Source organism: Quercus robur, chromosome 2 (genome assembly GCF_932294415.1).
Source record: "Quercus robur chromosome 2, dhQueRobu3.1, whole genome shotgun sequence".
Classification (NCBI taxonomy): domain Eukaryota; kingdom Viridiplantae; phylum Streptophyta; class Magnoliopsida; order Fagales; family Fagaceae; genus Quercus; species Quercus robur.
Window position 1 is genome coordinate 28,717,893 of NC_065535.1, and position 25,517 is coordinate 28,743,409.

A 25,517-nucleotide genomic window follows, 5' to 3' on the forward strand; every position below is an offset into this window, starting at 1 on the left:
ATTCAGGATCTGCGAATTCTTTTTCTACTTGATTTCTATTTTCTAATTCAAGAGTTTTTCATTCGACAGTGTAAAACTTTTTCTATTTTCAGTAATGCTTTTATGTTCATTAACATTTTCGTTCAGTGTAAACAATGAAGTTTAGGTTTCAAACATAATGATATGTTCTGACACAAATGGTTTATAAGGATTCAGCATGATGATTTAATTCGAATTCAGGGCCTTCCTAATATTTATCAATGCTCAATTATGTAGCTTAGCTGGTTTACTATAGAGCATTAATGCCCTTGAGGTAAGCTCTAGGTCCATGCTAGTAAAGATTAAGTACTAGACAGTCTAGACTCCAATATAGATGGGTTTGATAATGGATTAGATTTCTGTGACTGTGATAGTGACCAAGCATATGCTCATTGTTAAGAGTATTTCTTGTTTAATTGAAAACCATATCCATTATGACTCAGTAGTGTTGATTAAATCCAATAATGGGCATACCATGATGTCAATGGTTTCCTTATTGCGCTTATCATCAAGTACGTTGGTTACTTGCGTTTAATCAAGGTCTGATTACCAATTAGTAATGTATTTTGTTGTTTAATATGCAGATCAGAAGTGTTTCTTATTAATTCACTTCCATTACATGCCAAGTGCGATCATTTGAAGAACCTTTGGTAAGTTTCAGAGGTAGCACAAGAAGGTAAGAGTACTGAATTTTAGTAGTCACTTAAACTTTCTTTGTAAGTGGTAGCATATTTTCTCTGCAATACCACTTCCTCGAAATTTAGGACTTACATGGGACACATACTATTCCTTAAGAGAGAAAATGAAGATGTAACTACTTTGTAGTGGGGTTGGCCGAGAAGAAAGCAACAGCACCAACAAATGGTGCATTTATATATGTAGCTGGCTCAGCCTGCTGATAGTTATTCCGGTCATCAGAGAAACTATCTTTGTTATCAGGACCGCCGACTATGGCGCCAGCAAGGACATTTGGATTGGGTGAGCTAGAGTAGAGGTATTGAAATCCATTGTTGCAGGCAATATGATCAGGGTGTGCATGTATAGATGGTAGAGAGGAGCCCCTATGGTGGGCATGTTGAGGGTACTTCTCCCCAAACCCCACCATGTAAGACATCTTTGCTGGATTATCACCTAAAATGTAGTCAACTTGCTTCTTTGCGTGTGAGATGAGATTTTCTGCAGTGACTGTTGAACCACTACACGTGGCAACTCCTCCATTGGAGCTAAGATACTTGGCATATGTCAGGAGGAGGAAAGCTGTGGAAGTAACATACTGCAGATTGCTCTCACTTGCTTTGTAGAGCAGTCCCCCTGAAAATTCAAGTATTAGGCAACCATTTTACCATTGAGGTGCGTCTCCCTGCCGGGGAAATTTGTTTTACTTCACATCACAGCATGGGGAGTAACCGTAAAAGAAGAAATTATCATCTTTATCAAGATGATGACAATTGGGAATCAGCCACACCAAAATTGTTTTTGGGGTAAGGCTGTTTACCAATCGCCTTTCGTAGACTCTGCAAAAGTGGGAGTTTTGTACATTGGGTTTTGGCACAAACTTTTTTTGTTGAGATGATGACTGGCCTCCCTATACTGTGGTGTAAAGTGCTGTAATTGTTGTTTGGACAAAGGAGCTGCACCCATACCATTGGCATTTCAATATGGCAAAAGAGGAGAAAGGGAAGGAGGTTGCTCACCAGGGGTATATTGCGCCTGGAAACTTGATGTTCCTGGAATTAGGGAGCATATGTAATTGTCTGAGTGTGCTTTGTATATCTGGAATTCTTGAGTAGTTCTCTCTAGAAAATCCTGAGGAGAGTTCCAACAAAGGTTATTTTTTAAGACCTTGAAAATAGTGCAGAAGTACCATCAGCTGAGTTTTGGAATAAGACCTTGGAAAGTAGAACTTTGGTCCCAGGTCGCTTGTCATCCCAACTGAAGGAATAGTCATCATCATCCGCGCCCAAAGTGTGGCCATTGGACTGAATGTAAGCCAAGTATGAGCTGTTCTGTGAGGCTCTATGAATCCATGAAGCACCCCAGAGAAGCTCATCCTAATTGATAAAACTGGGGTCAAGAACTTGGCGAAGTATAAACAAAGCTAGAAGCAAATGTAATAATCTTACATGGTAGCCTGAGTAAGAACAGTAAAATGGGCAGACAACTGAATTGAGAGAGTCACTATAAGAACCTCTATGCCTATCTGCAAAATCAAATACCTGCATCATTGTGAAGAGCAATTGCTTGTTAATTAAGTGGATGAAACAGAGAACTGGTAAACAATGAATGTAATTTGTCAGGATATTTACTTGCATGGCTGTATGAAGCAATTTTGCAGAGTAAGAAGGGTCAGAATCTTTGAAGACTATTGAAGCTGCAGCCAGTGCAGCGGCCGTCTCTGCTGCTACATCAGACCCTGGGTTTTGATCAGATACCTTATAAACGTTGCGTGGCGTGTCCATATCTTCAGGCCTCTCCCAGCACCGATGATCCATGTTTGGATCTCCCACCTGCACCATTCAGCACCAAGCCATAAGCTTTTGAGCCCTTTTCTTCAAAACTAAGAATGATGTAGATAAGGTTATCTCTTTTATTATGTTCGTTTTTGCCATGCTTTGATGTAGTAAAAAATCTATTTATGCCATGTCAAAGTTGTATTCTTCCATTTTGCCAACTAGCATTAACTGTAATGTTAGGATTCACCCTTGGTTTGAGTTTGTATATAGCATCTAAGTATATAATTATGTTTGATATATTTTACACCATTTTGCTGAATTAACCATATTCTTTGTTGGTGCTTAAGAGCATGTTGCTTTTGCTCACTTGGACATATAAGGTGTTAGGGGCTGCAGTGGCTGCTTTTAAAAGATAATCAGTACTCCATTTGATGGCAGCTCTGGCATTCTCAATCTGGTTGTGCATTGAGCTACCAAACTCAATCACACTCCATGCTAATAATGTAGTGGTGAAGGCCATTGGTAGGCCAAACTTGACATTATCTCCTGCATCATAATAACCTCCTACTAGGTCCACCTGAAATATATCCACAAGCAAGAAAACATTCAGTCATTTGTTTATAGTACATACTAAAAAAATATAAAGTTATACCCAATGCACAAAACTCCCACTTCTATGGAGACTGGAACAAGTGATTGGTAGTTATTTTAAATTCAACAATGACAAACCACAGTAGAATTATTGTTACATGATAAGAAGAGCCATCCGACTGCCCGGAATCGCCCCTCCATGTGAGCCTTTGGTTTGAAGGCAATTTTCCAGACCTCTGCCCCTCAAAGAAGAGGATGGATTTCTCAAGAGCGTTAGAGTAATCTTGAGAAGTGAAGGCAGAGCAAAATAAACTGAGGGAACAAAGAGTTAAGCACAGAATGTGCATCATCATGGTAAATGTGGTGGCAGAAGCCATATATTTTTCTTTGCTTAATCCTTAAAGCCTCAATGTTCTAGTCTAATGCTGGTGGTTTAAGAGACTTGTGGGCTTGAAAAAAATTTGAGATAGGGCTGAAATTTATAGACCAAGGTAAAGCGGGAAGTTTAGCAAAAAAATACAATTAAAAAATGAAAAAAAAGAAAAAACAAGAAGAGGGAAGTTAGGATGTTCGTTGGTCGTTGAAATTGCACTTGTCTCATGCTTTATCACGGGATCAACTGCGCTGAACCGGACATTTAATTGTGGGGACAAACAAACTTTATCTTCCCTGTAGGATATAAGAAACTGAAGTCTGAAAGTCATGACTCACAAAATGACAAAATTAGGATATGGCAGAGAATATAATCACGTTAGAGACACAATTATTTTCATAATTTTTTTATTTTTATTTTTTGATAAGAATTATTTTCGTTACTTTATTTCACAATTTCGGACCTAGCATATTTTGATTGGAACAATATCATTTTCTTTCTTGTGTGTCTATAGTTGATATCATTTTTATTAGGCAACAATCAATACAAGCCATGTCAATGATTGTGAATATAAATTAAAAAAAAAAAAAAGTGTACCCTGCAGTTATAGTTAATTCTCTTCATTTTTTTCAGGGTTTTGCACAGAGAAAGATTCAATCAAAAGTCTTCTACAAACTGCTTGAACATTTGATGCCATAATTTAAGGCGCAGTAGTGTTTTGAATTTTGGACAAACATATTTTGTCCATTGCAACTTAAGTCACGGATACGTAGAAAAGTGAATCACGTGTGCCACCGAGGCAAAAAAGTCGAAAATGTGAGCAGAGGTGGAAGAGGTTATAAAGCAACATGAATGCACAGTTTTTTTTAGTTAAAGCGCCACTAGAGAGAGAGAGAGAGAGAGCAAACATAATTCCTTATATCATGTGACTAGGTTTATTGAGTTTATTGAGTATACTATATTATCACGAGGATGGTCAAGTATTTTACAATTCTTTCGGTGGAAAAAAATACCATAATCTTATTTGCAATTTCATGAGAGAGTCAGAAAGGTGCGGCATGATTTTTGGACTTTTGGAAGACCATGAGCAGCCAAAATAGGATTCTGTTTTGAAAAACATGCAGTATCATAGATGGCCGTGATGGCAGTGACCCTTGGTTGCTTTCTCCATTCATGACTTTGGTAGTAGAAATATTTCACATGTGAATTCCATTTGATTCGATATGGTAGAATTCAGATTGTGACCAAGGAGTTATAACTTAATTGGTACCTTCTCTTTGTGTATCAGTAAGGTGGAAATTGAGATCGCTGGTTTAAGACTCACAGGATGTGTGTATAACTTAGGCGGGCGTATGGTTTGCCGTGATGTCACATTATACTGTAATATTACATTATTGTAATCTTACATTAATGTAATTTCAATACAAGAATAAAACATTATATTGTTTAGGAAGGTGATGAGATTAAAATGATGTAATATATTTTGTAATTTTAGACTATGATAATGTTAGAAAAAAATAAAATAAACTAAAAACCTTAATGTCACATCATTGTAACGTGCATTACATTAATGACACATTATAGCGAACCAAACTTATCAATAAAAAAATAAAATTGTGAGACGATCAAATATGTTGATTTTATGGTTCATTGTTCATATATAGGGTGCACTTGAGAGAATAGCAGTGTAATGACTTCTGTTGTTTTATGAAAATTCTGAGGGACTGTTTTTGACTAAAGAAAACGATACTGCTTTGAGCAATACATATTTGTTTCTCTTTGCAGCAATAGATTTGAAATCATAAGTTTGTTACTTGTTGGCATTAGAATTTGTTTTTGAAATATTCGATTAACAAAAGGCCGAAAAACATCAGACAAATTTGAAAAAAATCCAATGAAGAATTTGAGACCTAAAATGGATATATTATCCTTGAAGATACTTTCAGCATTAGTATATCATTGAAGTTCCTTATCTGATGGGTTTTGGTTTTGCTTGCTTGGTGAATTTATTCCTATAATAATTTTGTCTTTTACCGACCAATGCAACTGCCAAAAAATGTTTGTTTCTTAATGTTAAAATTGCCTCCTTGCAAGTTTGAATGACCCCTACATTTCCGGACAAAAGACAGGAATTTTTTTCTTAATGCTAGAGTTGCCTTCTTGCACATTTGAATGTCCCCTACATCTTTGGACTGCAGGAGAGCCAAAATATTTTCCATGCATCAACAGTAAAAGGCAGGCCGCTTCCTGCATCTGTTGTACTTCCCTTGCATTCAGCCAAAAAAGAAAAAAAATTGTATATCCCCTTCAATTTCACAGATAGCTAAAGAGATGATTTGCCTACTATATCAACACCACATCAAGAATCATGTGTTGCTGGTACTGGACCAGTAACTACTAACAAGTCAGCAGCAGTCTTGGGCATTTCATCACTTTGCAATGATTTGGTTCCCCAATTTTGTAGGGAAGTATATTGGCATTAGACAAACAGAATTTAGCAATTTGGGGACAGAGGAGGAGAGAGATGTTGACTATCCAGTGTTTTGAAACTTAATAGCTATGTGCTTGGTACTCATTTCATTCATTCTTCTCCAATCAACTATGTATGTATGCACCTGTAAGGATACTACTCAAGCAAAGGTACGACAATATGACAAAGAAATTGCTAGAACTATTTCAAGAAGACGTTAATACTATTTGTAGCATACTAATGAACTTCCTTATCTCATGCTGTGGAAAACAGAAACTCATTGCAGAGAATTCTAACTTCAAAGAGATGAATTTTCCTCCTGCAGCATCAAGAGAACTCACTTTGCTACTGTCTATCTTGAGTAGAGTACTTTGTATATTTCACCTAAACATTCTCTAGATTGAGGCATTGTAAAGCCTTGACAAATACAGGTCTCACTGCCATTTCTTTAGTTTTGAATATTGATTAGAAGCTGTCTGATAAATTTATGTTCATATGATGGAGTCCTCTGGCTCTAAATACAGGATTTCCTATCTATTGTCTAGGAAAGAGCATGAGTATAGATGTATTATTAAACCTGATTAAATTTCAATGTGTTGGATGCTACCATTTTTAATTCTTACTTTTCTCTGATATATGGGAGAAAACTTGTACAATTTGTTAATAGATGGAAGGGCACAATCACCCCTGTGACAGCTGTAATGTATATCATAAATGTTTCTTTAATACAAACCAAGAACACAATATCTGTACAGTGAAATCACAAAAAGAGTGAAATATCTAATTCTCCAATAGGAGATATCAAAAAGAGTGAAATATCAGTCTCAGGCTTGTAGTTTAGGACAAACACTGGAGCTGGGATTTGAGATGGAGCCTGCAAATGTTGCTATAGTTAGGAAACAGAAAAATTTTAAATGCCATGGACCACATAATAGAAATTTTACAAACTTACAAATATCTGCATAACAAGGCTGTTTGGACACAGGATCCTCTTCAAATGGGGGTGGAACTTGGCCGTACACCATTTCGCAACTCATATCTTCAAAATCTGAGATGAACATGGAAAAGTGGATACATTAAGTAAGAATCTGCCTAAATAATCCAGAACACAATTATTTTTTTCATCTTCGGGTGTGGGTGGGAGTGATGAATGATTATTGAGATACAGTTTTCACCATGTATTTGAGACCATAGAAACTGATATTTACTACAGAACAATAGATCTCTTTATAGGATTTCAATAGAAAAGGAAAATTTTCTGACCAATCAGTAGACCAAAGATATAAGGTGACATACTTGGTATCATGGTTAATGGAAGCCCAAATTCATTGGTGAAGAAATCTTGAGTAGGAAACTTGCACATGTTCACGCACATTCCTACACACCCGCTGTTCTCCAGATACCTTGGTGGGGAAGAATGTCAAAATTGGAAAATCATTGTTAGTTTTTTATTCTATATGATAAGATCTTCTAATAATGATTTCTTCTCCTTTAAGAATGCTGCTTCATTTGACTGCTGCCAGAAAGGATCGAAAGAAAGGAAACTTGGAACCTTCTATTTTCAATGTTTAATGTAAAATGAAAGTTAAATTATTTCTTAGAACTTTGATTTTACCTGCACTTCTTTATAAGAACTCCACTCTGTTGCTTCACCCCATCTACCTCTACTTCCACAACCTAGTGGACGCATGCTCACCAAAATAATATAATATAAAGGACACTAAAAGAAGCAGCACAGAAATCTCAAAATAAAAGATGACAAATGTCAAGCTGGGCATGCATGTAATTCATATAAGTGAAGAATGAAAAACAAGTGTCCTTAATTCTAGTATCAAGTTTAAAAGGAAATTAACTTGGATATGTACAACTAAACTTTTAATATTCTATATGGCATAATTCTTCCAATGGGAATAAGTGTGCACATTGCTAAATTTGTGAGAATTCTTACTTGAGGAATACATGTTTATGAATATATAAGAGAATGTGGCAGCATAATTACCTCAGATGGCCCAACTAACCACTGGAAGAAGGGCACTGTCAATGCTGCATTGAATTCTGCAGCCCACTTTGTTGGAGGAAATAAATTCTTGAACTACAGCAACAATAAACTGAGTCAAGCTATATCTTATATGAGTTGTAACAAGGTTTAGTAATTTAGTATTTCTAATTAGAAATAATACTCTCATTCGCACTTCAGATATACCAGGACAAACCATGATAATCTCTATTTGAATAGATGAAACATAATAAGTCAAAGTTGTATCTAGTGTCAACTTCATTTAAAATTTTATATGACGCGACAATCTGAAGAATATTATTAGATTCAGGAAATAAAATTATAATTGTGAAATGGACTATTCCAAGACAAATGGAGAGAATCCTGTTTTATGCCAACTACCGTATCTTCTATGTGTTATTGACCATAAACCATTTAAAAAAACATGTAAACACCAACTGAAACCAAGTGAGAGAACTGAAAATATAAGCATTATTCATTATCCACCTGAGCAGGCGCACCTGGAGGGAGCATAGACAAGAGCACCTCACGAACCACTTGCTGTTGCTGCATGCGAGACCTTCCTTGCATTACTCTCTTAGACACTTCCACAAAACTCTCATAATCATGATCCCACCACCCATTCTTCTTAGTTTCTGTCCCAGCTTTTGCAGGAGCTGCGAACTTCTCCATCTTCCTAGCAAAGAGTGTCATGAATGCCCTCTCAAAAAACCCATCATTATACTTTGTTTTTTGTCCTAAAGGAGCTGGCTCTCCTGATGGCTCTGCAATCCCACATCGAATAATATTTCCTTTGCTTGCTCTATGGCTATGCAATGGAAAATGTTGAGGAGGAGAAGGCCTAAACTGGACAACTTGAAGGCTTAGGACCACCATCAAGTTTTCAGTGTATTGATTTTTGTCCAAAGAAATGAAACTAAAGCTCTCAACTGAGTACTAAAATGAAGACCACATAACACATAAACTGCATTGAGGTTTATACTCTTAAGGATTCTCCTTGTTCCTTTTACTATTAACCTTCAATAAGATTTATGTAGTTTCTGGGGATCCAGGAAGGCTAATGAGGATATGGTTGGTTGAGTTTGCTTTGTTTCCATAGGACAAATTATGGCCATACATGCCACTTTTATCTATACCTCTTTTTACGTCTTAATTATTTGATTTTTCCCCCCCTTAAATTTTGTGGAATGGCTAAAGTAGCCCCATTTATATGTATCAATTTCAAAGCACATTCAGGTATTTTGGAGATTTTATTGCTGAAATTGATGCTTGAGAATGAGAGCTATATAACGCTGGCCTCAAAAAATTGTGATCCTGAAGTAGAATTAAGCAACAGTATCAGGATGGATATGAGGCTAAAATAGATGCCACGATTGAATTTTATAAACTATAAAACCATGTGAATGGGGGGATATGAGGATCCAAGTCCAACCCAGGCTTGTATTACTTGCAATTGAGCGCAGACTGCACAAAAGATTTAAGTCATTTTCCCACGGCAAAAAACTCTATCATTGTAGACTACAATTTGTATATTTTATGAATTGATACAGCTCTTACAAGTGTCTTTCTATGGAAACTTTATATGTGCATTCTAAACTACCAAATTCTGCCATCAATACTTTAATTCAATTAATTTGCTATTTCACCCAATTGTTCAAATGCTTGTCAAATTAACATTTTTTTTGGCTATCTAATGTGTTGGAGGAACTTTTTGCCAAATTAGTTAGGAAAATTACATTCTTTATAAATTAATTGGGAATAAAGTGCTGATAATCCGAGAATTGGAGGAGGAGAATTTAAACTTGAATATCTTCATTTTGAAAACACGACGAGGTACTAAATAAATTACAAAGCTCTTGACTTGTAATCGATGATGCACCTTACAAACAAGTCGTAGTAATTTTTAATTGGCCATTCATTTGTTCATTGTTTTGGTCCAGAGTCCAGACTAAACTGATGTGGGCTCAGCAATGTTAACGCTGCTAAGGTTGGATCTCCGACTCACCAAATCATTTCGAGGTTCAGTCCAACAAGTTCAAGCCCAAGGAAAAATAAGGCATCTCTTCGTATTTGTATTTAATATAAGTGTTACATCATTTTTCTTTTTCTTTTTTAATGAGAAGAAAGTGTTACATCATTTAATTAAATGGATTAGGACTTAGTTGACTCGTCAAGGATCACCATAAAGACTAGGCTCCACCATTAGTTGCCGTAAACACAACTCTACCTAACATATTTTTGTTATTTTTAAATGTTATTATACGAAATTAATGAAATATGAAAAGATTGTTGTTGGGGCTTGCTCGTGCGCCAATAACTCACTCCAATCCACAGACATACAATTACTCCCAGGCCTTCCAATTGACACAAACCAGATAAAGAGGCCCATCCAAGTCGCATTAAAGGCTTTCGAACAAAATCTTTTTGTCTTATTAAGAATTTAAGACGTTTTTGCTTTATGTTCAACAACTATAGTAGGTCTGATATTCTTGGCTGATGATTACTCAATAAATATTAGGGTCTGTGGGATGTGAAAGGTAAGGGTTGAAATTAGAATTTCTATATTGTATAAAAAATAATTATAGTATGTCTGATTTTTATTTTGTTTTATTTTTATTTTTTTCATCTTAAACTTTGGTCTTTTTATTAAAAAAAAAAAAGTATAACTATACAACAAGAATAAATTGAAAAACACACATTGGAAATAGAGGATTGTTATTCAAGGCATTTATTCTCTCTCACAAATTCATCAACATTATATAAAGTACAATTTCATTATTTGCTCAAAGTCATTTTTTATCTCACATTTAAACTAATAAATTAGCAGCAAAATAATAAGCACCACTGAACGCACAGTAGAATTCTTATAATTATAAAATTAGTAGCAAAGCTAAAATTTTAGTTTAAAATGTCCAAAATTAAAAGACAATAACGTATGTAGTATTTGTCTCTATGGAAAAATTAAATAATAATAATAATAAATCATATTTTATTAAACATTGCCGCGTATTGTACAGGTTATTGATTAATGTAACCTAAAGAAGTTTTTTATTTATTTATTTATTTATTTTTTTAGAAAAACAAAGAAGTTAAAAAAAATTAAACAAATAGAAATTCAAATATATTAATATATCATTTTTATCTTTTTATTTCAAATATATTTGGGAAAGCTTTTCTTTAAGACCCTTAGGATGGAAAACTTATTTCATACACCAAGTGTTCTATACCTTTTCACATAAATGTAAATTCCATGTATGAGAATCAAATGTAAGGTCCACATTTATGATGGCTACACTACAAAAAAATGGGGCTATCCCAGCGTTTTCAAAACCGCTGGGATAGCCCTAAAAAGCGCTGGGATAGGGTCAAAATTCCTATCCCGGCGTTTTTTTTCCCGGCGCTTCAAACCGCTGGCTTTTGAGTGTGGGGATAGGGTCACGCGGACCTGTACCAGCGCTTTTCAAAAGCGCTGGGATAGGTCCCGGCGCTTTCAAACCCTGTTCCGGCGTTTTTACTTGTGTTGGGATAGCTTTTATGAAAATGTGAATATAACCTATACCAGCGTTTTTACTACTTGTGCTAGCGCTTTTGAAAGCGCCGGCATAGGTATGCCAGCGCTTCTAAAAGCGCTGGTATAGGTCAAGGATGAATAAAATTTAAAAGGCCTATACCAGCGCTTTCAAAAGCGCTGGCATAGGCGGTACCTATTCCAGCGCTCTCAAAAGCGCTAGGATAGGTCATTTAAAAAAAAAAAAAATTTCCAAACCCTATTCCAGCGGTTTTCAAAGCGCTGGGATAGGTCATTTTTTTTTTTTTTTTAAATTTATATTTTTTGAGCACCTGTAATGTACCTACAATACATATTTTCCAATACCTATTTTATAGCAACGGTAATGAACCACAATTCATATTTTCCAATAGCAAATACAATAACACATTAAACCAAGAAACTAAATATATTTAATTACACCATATCTATAATTACATCCCAAATGTCTAGAATGTTATATATACACAAAATAAAACATCCCAAGTGTCTAGGGTGTTATGAGGCGCACCTACACTACAATTTCACCATTGCACATTGAGTTTCAAAAATATAAGTCACAAAACAAACAATACTCCTAATAGAAAATACTCCACCTTTTCTCTCCAACAACCACCCACCACAGCATACTATATGTATTTGCTTAGAAAAAATACAAGAAATTGACAACAAATTGAACAACAATATGTTAACATTCACAAAACAAACAACACTCCCAATATATTCCACCTTTTCTCTCCATGCAAGCCACCTGCTTGCTCCTAAACAACAACCCACCACATTATTTTACAATTTAAGGGAATTAAGAAGTAGATCTTACTCACCCTTTGGCAATCCCAGTGTTTGCCCACGGAAAGAAGAATGTAAACTTCAAACAAGCTGCCACTCCTGCAAAAGAGAAATGACCATTGCTCACTACTATGATAACTTAAATGACGTAAATTAATCCAACTAGCTTTTAACCTGCGCAATGCGCAAGATCATTTTATGTATTAATGAGCTTACTTTCAATATAAACTTAGTTATCATGCTTCCACTACATGCATTCAAACCTAAATAATGGTAGCATATTTAAACATATAGTATCCAATATCCCCTAAAATTTTTAAACATCTCTTCAAATCACTTCATGTGTACTTCCCTCATTCCAAATGCACCACATCAAACACAGTGGGACAATTGTGCAACAAAGCTACGCTTTCCTTTTCCAACCCACCCCTTTCCAACATTCCATAAGGCACAACATGGTTTTGGGCATGAAACAGAACGTGCAAAACAAAGCAAACACCAATAATCTCTATAATTTCAATAGAGAAATAAAAGCAAATCACTAATTTTAAGAAACAGAGAGAAATAAATTGTAATTTATTAAAAAACCTACCCAACCTAGGGTAAAGTTTCTATATGTCACACACAATTAATAGAACTTCAAACACACAAATTCATAATAATCAAATAATTGATGCTAAGATGAACACATGTCATTCCAATAATCCAAACTCATAGGGAATCCTAAAAACAAATGTGGATAAACATAAACTCACTTATGTATTTTCACCTTAATATAATTGTAGTTCAAGCTTTCCAAAACTTTGTGATGGAAGAAGGGAAATTTATCATACAATTTCATAACACAAAAACCATTATATGAGACTTCTGTGTCTAACTTATAAGCAAAGACTAAAGAGTCCTAGGTTTAGTAGTAAACAGTTTAATGTTTTGTTTAGTTCAAATGATTTTAAATACTTAAGTGAATATAATTCCAATAATATCATAGAAATAGAAGAAGTCCAATAATATTCTTCAAGAGATAGTTAATTTAAAATTTTGAACACATATAGTAATTTGAAAATTTGAACACATATAGTCTAAGCGTTCATTCATAAATTCTAAATAATTTAAACTATAAGCTTCAGCAATTCCTAATTGGAAAATATAATGGATCAAGTATTGTCATTATAAAAAAAAAATAAACTAAACTTTATTGGTTATAACACAATGATGATAGTACAAGAGTGCTAAACTTTATTCAAGACGTATTATGCTGGCCATTATTGGTTTATAACTTTTATAAGTCACATGGCATTTATGTGACACACCTCTATTAATTATTGTTAATAGCATATGGATTAAAAAAAAAAGGTTTGTAATTAAACCAATCTTCTTTTTTTTGGTTAAATAATTTAACCAATCTTAAAGCACAAGGTATGTGATTAAAACAATAGAGGTGAGAGAGTAGTTGTTGAATTATAGTTCATGCAAGTTGAGTAGTGAAGATTTCAATGTAGGGGATTTGCTACTCACAGTCACTTTTGGGCTCCCCCAACCTCTATCTGAGGATTGTGCAAGTCTCTCAATATCCAACACAACCATTACTGTTTTATCTATGGCAGTAATGTTAGTCTGCAGAGTTAATCAAATATATGTATGTATTAGAGGTAAAAATAAATTGTCAATAAGAACTAGCTAGTAATCTGATACTCATACTATCATGATTTATTCTATTCAACAACCAGTAGGTTAGAAGTTCTCTTTCTAAATCTTTATCTATATCTTAAGAGAATAGCATATCAATTTTAACAAATTAAAAAACATAAAAACAAAATTTAAATCATTGTGGGAAAGGGAAGCTTTAGCCTGAACCCTCAACAGCTCATTATGAATCCAAAAGACAAGATAAGGCCACAACACACAAACACACATGCTAAAAAATTTCACCCCTTAATTTGAACCACCTCTGAAGTATAGGGTTTAAAATGTAATTTGCTCTAAGATTTATTGATATTTGTTGCCTATTTATTTCTCAATATGATAGACCACTTTTCTATAGTCTTTAGAAGTGACTGCAGTCACTTCTAAAGACTACTTTAAACTATACTAATAATGGCTGTAATCACAAGAAATTCATTAATCTGAAACAATTTGGTGAAATAATTATTATGTATCATTAAAGGTAATGTATGAAACACAACCAACTTAACTAAACTAAGTCTTATACCAATTAATTAATTTAGGATAATCCTTTAATTAAAATGAAAGAAAATAGTATATTCTAAATGACATTTAATCATTAAAAAAAAAAAAAAAAAAGTGGAGTGGCATTTCAAGTATATGCTTTTCTTTTTATCTTAATCAAAGAAGTATCTTAAATAAATGTTATGTTCACTCCACTTTGAATGATATTTAATACCCCTTAAGCATACTAGATTTTTAAGGCTGCAGCAAGAAAAGCGAATGACAAAGAGAAAGATTAGTGACTTGTGATTTATCCACTAAAATTGGGGGGGGGGGGGGGGGGAAGAGAGAGAGAGAGAAATACGTCAGAAAAAAGAATGAGAATTTAAAATAGCTAGGTTGCCATTAATAGATCGGTAAGAGTTCGTGAAGTAAAGCATTTCAAGCATCTACACAATTTATAGACATGAAAAATTATAGTACTAGAACGAAAACAACCACCACCACAACATAACAATAATTTTATTTTTTTTGGATAGGTAACAACTTGACAATCAAAATTTAGATCTGATATGAAATCAAAAATTAGCATGAGTACCAAAGAGATTACAATAGATTCAGTAATATCACCCAATCAGACAGAAGGGCATACGGCAAATTTTCTAAGAAGAATGCCCGTGGTACAAAAAAGAAGCTTTGTTTTTTCACTCCTAAGATCACAAAATTAAAGCAAATATAAGTTATACAGTTGACATATATATATATATATATATATATATATAACCTGAAAGGTACATTTTAATTGGCACTGCTAACATGATTACTACTTCAGTTTAGTCCTAAGTATACTGATGGTGATCAGTAACTCTCTCTGCTAGTTTATATACCCACACCAAACAAAACATCAAACACTTGATTCTATATACTATAAAGAACATCTCAGCCAAACACGTCAACATCAGATTACTAACAAAAGAAAAACCCAAAAAGAAAGACACATAAGGCAGGATTTGAAATCACAACTGAACTCCAAAACTGTATGTCTTTGAAAAAAATTTAAGATAAGTGAAATGGATTGTGTCAAACTATAGAATACTGAGAAAATAACAACAAAATGCAGTCAAAGCAATATAAGATGATGCCTCTGATATTATAAGCACCATTAAAAAACAATTAGTGGAGCAGGCATATAAACACCTTGCACTATCAAGACGGACTTGATAACCAACCAAAGAACCATCCTAACCTGGTGAAGGTTCACAACACTCATCAGCAACTCTTTCAGCCACAGAAATAGCCTACAATACAACATAGCAAATATAAACTACAGTTGCCAAGTAAGAAATAAAAGTCTGCCCTGTGTTTCAGTATAAAGCAATCTCAAAATTAAAATTATTTGCAGAAAATTATGCAACAATCTATCTCCTAATGATTAACATAGCAGTCTTATAACATAGTATCAACCAGTCCAGATTAAATATGTTTTTCGAGGATTAATAACAATAATCACACAAAGGATGGTTAACAAACAATGAGGATAATAAGTTAAATAGAGATAATATGTTTCCACCAGTGCATTTGCAACTGTCATATTGCCTCATAATGCCCCTAAACAAGGCTCAAATAGATCTGCAAGGTAGAGCCAAGCAACCAAAGCCACCATCAAGACAATATTTGCAAGGGAAAATGACTACCAACTACACGATTTCAAGCAACAGGGTAATGATTTTAAGTGTAATAATCAGATAGATGAAATATTTTAAGTTATACCAATTTCCTTATATCAGAGAATCGAAATTTAAAAAAAAAAAAAAAATGTACAGAGGCAGATTAACGATTTTTGATGTAAACCTTAGAGAAAATTTTTGTTAGCACTACTGCCATCTACAGTTCCTCCAAAATAGAGCAAACTTTAACCAAAATAAAAAATAAAAAGCCACAAAATGAACTAAACTTTAACCAAAACTAAAACTAAAACCCACACAATCAATCAATAGTTACACAAAAATATACACATAATCCAAACCAAACTTCAACCAAAATCAAAAATAAAAAACCAGAAATTTAACAACAAATATATATACAAATATTGCTACAAAATAGAAATGAGAGCTAGAGAGACTTACCTTGTTTTGTACAGAGGCAGATTAACGATTTCTAATGTAAACCTTAGAGAAAATTTTTGTTAGCACTACTGCCACCTACAGTTCTTCCAAAATAAAGCAAACTTTAACCAAAATCAAAAATAAAAAGCCACAAAATGAACTAAACTTTAACCAAAACCAAAATTAAAACCCATACAATCAACCAACAGTTACACAAAAATATACACATAACCCAAACCAAACTTCAACCAAAATCAAAAATAAAAAACCAGAAATTTAACAACAAATATATATACAAATATTGCTACAAAATAGAAATGAGAGCTAGAGAGACTTACCTTGCTTTGTACAGAGGTAGATTAACGATTTCTGATGTAAACCTTAGAGAAAATTTTTGTTAGCACTACTGCCACCTACATTTCCTCCAAAATAAAGCAAACTTTAACCAAAATCAAAAATGAAAAGCCACAAAATGAACTAAAATTTAACCAAAACCAAAATTAAAACCCATACAATCAACCAACAGTTACACAAAAATATACACATAACCCAAACCAAACTTCAACCAAAATCAAAAATAAAAAACCAGAAATTTAACAAAAAAATATATATACAAATATTGCTACAAAATAGAAATGAGAGCTAGAGAGACTTACCTTGCTTTGGGTAGGGTTTGTGGTTTTGGGTAATATTTTTGTGTTTGAAATTTTGGAAAAAAAATGGTGGGTTTTGAGTAAAGAAGAAGAGAGGAGGAGGGGAAATGGGTTAAGGAAGAGAGAGAGGGAGAGAAAATGTGGGTGAGAGGAAAACATCTGAAGCAAAGAAGAGGGAAACCAAAAACGAGAGGCCAAAGTTGTGGGAAGGTGAAAAAAATAAGTGGGAAGTCTGAAAATTTTTAAGTGGTACGAGGGACCTATCCCAGCGTTTTGGAGAGGCCTGTCCCAGCGCTTTTAAAAGCGCTGGGACAGGTCTCTCCATTTCCGTATGGAGAATGAGCTGTCCCAGCGCTTTTAAAAGCGCTGGGACAGGTCTTTCTCATTCCCTTATAAGAATGACCTGTCCCAGCGCTTATAAAAGCGCTGGGACAGGTCTTTCTCATTCCCTTATGAGAACGACCTGTCCCAGCGCTTTTAAAAGCGCTGGGATAGCTCATTCTCCATACGGAAATGGAGAGACCTGTCCCAGCGTTTTTAAAAGCGCTGGGACAGGTCATTCTTATAAGGGAATGAGAAAGACCTGTCCCAGCGCTTTTAAAAGCGCTGGGACAGGTCATTCTTATAAGGATATGAGAAAGACCTGTCCCAGCGCTTTTATAAGCGCTGGGACAGGTCTTTCTCATTCTCCATAATGGAAATCAGTAACCCTATCCCAACGCTTTTGGGCTTCCTATACCAGCGTTTTTGAAAAACGCCGCTATAGGCCTCCTATGGCAGCGCTTTGTAAAGCGCCGACAAAAAGCGCTGGTATAGGTTTATCTATTACGGCGGTTTGTAAAAACGCCGGGAAAAAAACGCTGGGACAGGACGATTTTTTTGTAGTGCTAAGGTGTTTTTTGGCTGGAAAGAGGAAATTTCTCACCCTCGACCCTTGGCACTGGCCAGTGGAGGAGCCGTGTTAATAATCTCCAAAAACACACACATTTAATTAGTTAATGAAATATAGGGATATGTATAATTCTATTTTTAAAATAAACTTTTTTACGTATATGTATGTGAATGGTCAAATTAGTTGGGCGCCCTAAATCTTTTTTTTTTTTTTTCATGGGAACCCCCTAAATCTTGATTATATCTATATCTATATCTATATCTATATATATATATATATATAGATATATATCAGCTATTTAAATTAATTGAACATTCATAAAATTACAATAAACTTGTGGTTATTTTAACAATTATCCAAAAAATAAATGGAAAACAAATAAGGATGTAGTCCTTGCACTCTACGTATTGTAATTTAAATAAAGATGTTTAGTTTTGTCGTAAAATTTGTCAAGTTTAATAAATGCATTTTTTATACTACTAAATGCCTGTACGGTAGGAATATAAAATATACACTTTCTTAAGAAAAAAGCTTATGTGTAGTGTTGGAGCGCATTGGACAAAACACACGAGTGACATGTGGACATATGTTGTATCCATGTCACATGCAATTTACCAAAGAAAAATTCTAGAAATATAAAAAATTTCACAACTTTTACCAAAATTTATTATGTGATGAGTTATGAGTGGTAGGTTTATTGTGGATCCACACCTTCATTACTCACAACTCATTATATGACGAGTTGTAACAAAAGTTGTGAAATTTTTTTAATGTTACAATAATTGATCTTTACTAAATCAATACACCAAATGCAAGCACTCAAGGGGGAAATTTTAATGTCCTAAAGAACAAATTCATGGCTCTATGTATGCATAGAGATGACATAGAAGAACACTTCTCAAATAAATAACACTTACACTCTCTCTCTCTCTCAATATTACTTTGCTCGTCATTGGTCAAATATTTAGTAAGAACCACATGCAGCCTGAAACTAAAAATGGCTTCTGTTACCACTCAACAGCTCATCTCTGTTCAGTTTCACTGCAAGTCAACGTTTAATCGTTTTCCATATATATACACATGGAGTTCAGCCAGGGTTGGACCATTTAGAAACCTTTTTTTTTGGGTCAAAATCTCACAGCATTGGGAAGGCAAAATCATGTGCATGTCAGCATGTGAAAGAAATAAGTCATAACACTATGATTTCTGTGTTTTCCAGTGGGCTTATTTTAATTTCCCTGGCATTTCAAACCTTGAATTGGACTTTTGGAACTCATTCATGTCTGTGGCTCACTTGTCACGTTAACGTGGTCTGAAATTTAAGCTGGCTGTCTCAGCAGCATAACTGTATCTTTAATCAGTATTGGTGGTGGTTGACTAACAGAGTAAAATTGTTTTAAAAAATCAGCAAAAAAAAAAAAAAAAATTGTTATGGGGAAGCAATGGTCAACGATCTAGTTCGAATCCATTGATGATGGTTCTGAAAGAAATTATTCTAGCAGCAAGAAAATAAGGGAGGGGTTGACTTCTCTTGGGATTTAATAGCTAGCTGTGTCAGAAAACCGTTTATCTTCGTTTATTCTTATGCTGCCATGCATTGAGCTTTAAATGCCAGGGAAAAAATTTTTCTGGAATGATGCTTCTTCTACTAATTGTTAAATCTTGGAGATAATATTACTGCTTTGTTTATTTCATTCATGGTTTCAGCCTTTCAGGGCTTTGGTTGTATCACATTCTAAAGCCAAATGATATTGGTCCATATGGAGTTTTGTTTCTTATAAATTAAGGGTAAGCGTAGCAGTAATGAATCCAATGTTGTGTTATGTATGGCACCTCACATATGGACAGATCACAAAATCAAGAGAAGCAATTAATTGATATTTTTTGAGAAAAACTAGCCTCGAAAATGCAGTTTAACTCAATAATATGATTTCTATCATGTTTTCTTATTCAATGTTAAGTCCTATAAATAACCATACACCTTTGGTGCGACGGTCATTGCACAAGTATAAATATTTGTGGGGTATGGGGGGCAAGGGTCAAGATTCAAGCCTTCATAAAGAAGTTTTCACACACATATACACTTAGATGAGCTAGAATAGAATTTCTATCTTGTATTAAAAAAAAAAAAAAAGTCCTATAAATAGATGATTTTACATTCATATTATTAAAAACAAAAAACAAACTTAGACTTGTCTTCTATTAGAATTAAATAAGATTTAGGGATGGGCTCCTCTCCCGTTATTGTTTCTCCCGTTATCTCCAGTTTTAAAACAAATGCATTATATCTGGCAGTTATCTAATCTAAGGATGTTCATTAAGCCACATCACATGAACAAAATTTTATCCCATTTAACAAAGATTAACACAAAACTCTACTTCTCAAACTCAAAATTTTACATAAAACCATTCTGCTAAAACCTTTGAGCAACCTGTTAAAATATCTAACAATTCCAAAATCTTCCAGTCATTTGAATTCTAGCCCAACAAAGAAGATTTGATTTCTACTGAGTGTACCCAAGACAAAAATCTTCACATCATTCCAGCTTTAGTGAGGCCACAAAACAATCCATTGTCTAGTGAGACCACAAAGTAGAACCCCTATTGTTTTCAACAACTTGACTGGAATTCAAAGTTCTGAATTCCAAAAGGTGCTCAATCATTCTTTGCATTATTCCTTTGTGTTTCTTCCCCCCCCCCCCCCCCCTAGTTTTTATACTATTTTGCTCATGTGACATGGCTTAATGAACATCCTTAGATTAGATAACTGCCAAATGTAATGCATCTATTTTAAAACTGGAGATAACGGGAGAAACAATAACGAGAGAGAAGTCCATCCCTAAGATTTATTCAAATACCAACCTAACAATTTATTCCCCCATTATATATTAACCTAACTCCAAATAACTATAAATTATAAGCTTAAAAAAATAGTAAAAAGCCATAAAATAGAAGCACATAATGTATTGTCGTCATCCCAAACATAAGGATTCTTGTCATTTGACTCCTGTAAAGTGAATAAATGATATCTTAAAGTAACATTAGATCCCTTGCTTGATTTTATGCGTAGCTAATCAATTTTTGAAATTAACCAATTATTAATTAATATTTATTTTTGGTTAATTAACCAAAATAAATAAGTCACCAATAATTATCATAGTACAGTAAGGTAATTACCAAATAATACAATCAATTAAACTGGAAAACCGTTAGATGTATCCAAAGAAAAAATCACCATGTGCATTCCCAAATTCCAAGAAAAGAAAAAAAAAACCACTAATAGAATTGAAATTTACTTGAGTCTTACCTATGATCCTAAACTCTGCCCTATAGAAAGTTTACTGATGTGACCTCATGATTAGCTCTAAGTCATTTAAACTCTTCTACTCTAATTTTTTTTCCCCTGAATCGTGTCAGTGACTCCAAGGACAGCCTTAAAGGTTTTGATATCTATAGCAAACATATTGGGATGGTTTTGTGGCTTCAACCTTGATCACCAAATAGAGACTCCGTCTTGAGATTTGAATTCTAAACTCACATGTCGGATGAAAGTAGGTTTAGGGCTCTTTTGTAGCACATTGCACAAACTCTCTAAACCTATCCTTTTTCAGTTGAATAATAAGTTTCCTTTAATACTTATGTAAGTGGTGCACAAATTTGTAGACACCAGCCTACATAATCAACTTGAATTAAATCAAGTTTCTTATGTCTTTGTTAGTTTTTAGACCCCTTCACACAATATGTTTAACCTAATATTAAGCCAAATTGATCAACAAGTTTGTTAATTAAATCTAGGTTAAACAAATATGTGTAAAACAAATATAAAGTGGAAAGTAAAGAACACACAGATCTGATGACCTAGGAAAACCAAACCGGTAAAAAACCTGAGGAGGATTTAATTTAGCTATCCTCAAGGTAAAAACAGATATACTATGAAAGAATTGAAGTTTGTATAATAAGATTTAGACTACTAACATCCTATTGCTACCTCGTGTAGAAAACTTACTACCACGACATGACAAATCCGAGTCCATGAACTACTTCTTTCCTTGATCTACAACACCACAAGTTCTCCTACTTGTGACTTTGAGACACCTCTCAAAGGTTTCAAATATTCTTGAAAGTTCTTTATGCAACAACTGAAGCAATTATCAAGTTCTTGATGTAAATCTTGATCTTGATAGCTCTATATGTGTGTTTGAAGGTAAACACCTCTCAGATCTCACAAAAGATTCAACACACAACTCAACAAAGACTTCTAAAATGTAGCTAGGGTTTTTCCTTTTATACTTAGAGTGAAACACTTAATCCTACACGTCATATGGGCTTGGGCTAGTTTGAGAATTCTGCAAAAAATTGCTGATCCATGATTCTCGATCGATTGAGTCTAATTTTCGATCGGTTGAGCCTTGCAGAAATTGAATAGTAATTTCATGCAATTACTTGATTCCAAACTTACGTTAAACCAAACTTTGAGCAAGTCTAAACCTAGACTAAATGTTTTGATCATGATTTGCCAACATATACAAATTGAAGTTCTAATACATTAGTTTATAAAGTCTTAGAACCTAACAATCTCCCCTTTTAACAATCTGTGACAAAACACATTACACGAAATAAAAAGCTCAAAGTAAAAAATAGCCCAATTACACATTATTGCCCAAAATACAATTCAACCTAACTATCTATCAGTTGTAAAAGTAGATAGCAGCTTCGAATGAATTAACCTGTAAATTCCTGAAACACTAAACAAACCATAAACGCATGTATGGAAAATACAAGTAAACCAAAATAAATTTCTTGTTTTCACAAAACAAAAAATAAAGGCATATACCATGAATAACCTCATAATATAAATCATAACCAATGTATCATAGTTTGTGAAACAAGAACATAATCATAAGTAAAATAAGAAACATAAAAATATAAAAACAATGTCTCCCCCTAACATGTACACTTGATCACATCATCAAAACATAACACATATCTTCCCCTAAAATACAATCTACACCAAAAAATCTCATATCTCCTCATCTCCCCCTATCACTATGCACTCCCCCTTTTTGTGACGTATTGCCAAAGGGCAATCAAGTCTCATCCAAGGGTGGAGCCGGTGGAGAAGCACCTCTAGCATAAGCTAAATCTACTCGTAAGGTTGCAACTCATTGAGCAAATCCAACAAAATCTGTCCATGAGCCGCCTAAACGGTGAGACACGTCTCTAGTATAGTACGCATAGACGAAGAAGATGATGTAGACGGTGGAGGATCCACGGCAGCAGTGGGATCCACAAAATCCTCAACAGTAGGATCACCAGAAGGAAGGGCTCTAGAGGCATCACCTGTAGAAGACTCAACTCTAGTGCATTTAGAGCTAGCTTTTAACTGAACAACTCTTTGCCTAAGAAAGGTGGCACCTATAAAGGCGATGATATGAACAGGCTCTAAAGTAGGGAAGTCCTCTAAACCTAAATCTAACAGAATCCTATGAAAGAAAACCGGGAAAAACAAACCATGAGACTTAGCACTACTCCTATGAACCTTAACAAGAGAACGAATGAAAAGAGTAAGAAAACTAATAGGAGCATCAGTGATGAGAGCGTACAAAAATGCACATCTCTCAAATAGGAATGGTATGTGTGAGAAATAGGCCAAATGGTAGTACCAGTAAGAAGAGACATGATGTTGTCAATGGGAGGAAATTCTGTGTAAGGGTACACAGGCTACTGTACTAAAGGTACACTAAGAGCAGAAGCCATTACCTCACGGGTAATAATAAACTCTTCACCCCTTATCCAAGTCTTCATATAGTGAATGTTGGAATCATTGGAATAGATGGATAGAGATGTTTGAATAAAACTCTCTAATCAAAGTAGCCAAAGGGGGATGCTCAACATCCAGGAGAGGTAACCAACCTTGACTCTCAAATTTCCTACGTATCTCAGGATTAACCTCATCTAGGATAACTTTCCTTTCAGCCCAAACAGACCTAAAAATATTCAACCTCTTATAGGTTTCTTGATTAGATTTAAACTGAAATCTAGAACATTGAAAATCAGAAGTGGAGGTGGTAGTGGATTTCTTAGCTCTAGTTTTCCTAACCATGACTCTAAGAGTAGAAAGAAAAAAACAAGAAAACACAAAAACCAAGGTCAGACTACATTAGAAAGGGTTAGAGCACAAAATATATCAATGAATAACAATCTATATGATGCATGTAATGAAGGCACATATGATGCATGCTCTAATGCACAAAAAGCTTGTTCAATTTTTTAAAACATTTTCATATAATTGACTTGAACAAAGAGTTTTAACCAAAATCCCCAAATTTTGAAAAACCCATTTTTCAAAATCAAATCAAATTGAGTAATTAGACATTATACTAGTTAGAAAACATCATATAATGAATTAATCCATCAATTTCACAAGTCAATTTCATCAATTTAAGCCCAATTGAACAAAAACCCCAATTTCTTAAAATTTCAAGCCTTAGAATTTCCAATTCTTCCCAAATCACAAATTGATCAAATTAATGCATGGGAATCATGTGTATACGAATTAAGAACAAAAATCCAATGATCAAAATTGAACAAAAACAATCAGAATATCAAAAATCCCAAAAATCTTTAGTTCGAAAATCATGAAGAAAATGCATGAAAAATGTAAATAACTTGAAAAAGGAAGGGTATATAGGTCTTACCTACACTTGAGGGGGGGGGGGGAACCTTGAAGATTTGAGGAGGAAAACAACAAAAAGTCTTGGATTGGATCGGTCGAGAAAGAAAAGGAAAAAAAGAGAGAAGACTATTTGAAAAAGTGAAGAACACGTGAGGTGAAAAACTCTTTTATTTTTCTTTTCTTTTGAATCTCGATCGGTCAAGTACCGATCAGGTACCAATCAAACAAGGTAGAAGGTTTTCTTTAAAAAAAACTTAAAATTTCGATTGGTCAAAAAATGGTTTCGATCAATTGAAAAACAGATTCGATTGATCGAGTACGAATTGAATCAGGCAGAGACCAAGCTTAAAAACTCAAGGGATTTTCGATTGGTCAAAAAACACATTCGATCAATCGAAATTCTGGAAAACTGGATTTTTTGAAAAACAGCAAAAGTTTTTGCAGAAAACACTCAACCCAAACAATTTCATGAATGAAATGCATGAGAATGAGTTTAAAAGTTTTTCAAAAACATTTGTTTTCAACCTAGAACTTCAAAAACAAGATTTTCACACTTTTTACCCTTAAATTTTCAACCAATGAACATATTTTGTATCAAAATCATAGAATATATAATCTTGGATGGCTAAACCAAATTCACACACAATTTCATGTACTAAGTTTAGCAAAGAATAACTTGTGAAGTGTGTGCAACTAGTAATAGCATAAGATACATGTGAGGTGATATGTAGATAATAATCAATCACAATTTCTACATTATTCATCAC

General features: G+C 34.2%; 2 protein-coding genes and 1 long non-coding RNA gene across 4 annotated transcripts; all 3 read right to left on the reverse strand.

Moving 5' to 3' along the window:
- Positions 1-699: 699 nt before the first annotated feature.
- Positions 700-3,524, reverse strand: LOC126713201 (endoglucanase CX-like). Its single transcript, XM_050412888.1, has 7 exons — positions 3,221-3,524; positions 2,839-3,048; positions 2,325-2,525; positions 2,142-2,234; positions 1,908-2,069; positions 1,713-1,824; positions 700-1,329 (listed from the first exon to the last, which is right to left on the reverse strand). The coding sequence occupies exons 1-7, from the start codon at positions 3,437-3,439 to the stop codon at positions 833-835; spliced, it is 1,494 nt and encodes a 497-aa protein (XP_050268845.1). The 5' UTR covers positions 3,440-3,524; the 3' UTR covers positions 700-832.
- A 3,018-nt stretch (positions 3,525-6,542) lies between these two features.
- Positions 6,543-9,020, reverse strand: LOC126713202 (beta-carotene isomerase D27, chloroplastic). Of its 2 annotated transcripts, XM_050412889.1 has the most exons (6): positions 8,409-9,013; positions 7,905-7,997; positions 7,521-7,582; positions 7,202-7,308; positions 6,858-6,953; positions 6,543-6,779 (listed from the first exon to the last, which is right to left on the reverse strand). In XM_050412889.1, exons 1-6 carry the CDS (start codon positions 8,796-8,798, stop codon positions 6,730-6,732), a joined length of 798 nt encoding a protein of 265 aa, XP_050268846.1. In that variant the 5' UTR covers positions 8,799-9,013; the 3' UTR covers positions 6,543-6,729. The 2 variants fall into 2 exon arrangements, with proteins under 2 accessions (XP_050268846.1, XP_050268847.1); XM_050412890.1 differs by lacking the exons at positions 6,543-6,779; positions 6,858-6,953 and having other exon boundaries at positions 7,204-7,308; positions 7,521-7,625; positions 8,409-9,020.
- Positions 9,021-11,859: 2,839 nt separating this feature from the next.
- LOC126713204 (uncharacterized) lies at positions 11,860-17,464 on the reverse strand. The gene is made up of 5 exons (XR_007651300.1): positions 17,186-17,464; positions 16,551-16,942; positions 15,671-15,722; positions 13,774-13,872; positions 11,860-12,357 (listed from the first exon to the last, which is right to left on the reverse strand). It is a non-coding gene; the product is annotated as an uncharacterized LOC126713204 (long non-coding RNA).
- Positions 17,465-25,517: the final 8,053 nt, after the last annotated feature.

Excerpts from the sequence above, each read along its gene's own strand:
- LOC126713201 (XM_050412888.1), bottom strand. The coding sequence starts at position 3,439 with ATGGCTTCTGCCACCACATTTACCATGATGATGCACATTCTGTGCTTA. Across the intron at positions 3,049-3,220 it reads CGGATGGCTCTTCTTATCAT|GTGGACCTAGTAGGAGGTTA; the intron begins GTAACAATAATT and ends GATATATTTCAG. Across the intron at positions 2,070-2,141 it reads GTTCTTACTCAGGCTACCAT|GATGAGCTTCTCTGGGGTGC; the intron begins GTAAGATTATTA and ends TTTATCAATTAG.
- LOC126713202 (XM_050412889.1), bottom strand. The coding sequence starts at position 8,798 with ATGGTGGTCCTAAGCCTTCAAGTTGTCCAGTTTAGGCCTTCTCCTCCT. Across the intron at positions 7,309-7,520 it reads GTTCTTATAAAGAAGTGCAG|GTATCTGGAGAACAGCGGGT; the intron begins GTAAAATCAAAG and ends TTCCCCACCAAG. Across the intron at positions 6,780-6,857 it reads GCCTTGTTATGCAGATATTT|GCTCCATCTCAAATCCCAGC; the intron begins GTAAGTTTGTAA and ends CAACATTTGCAG.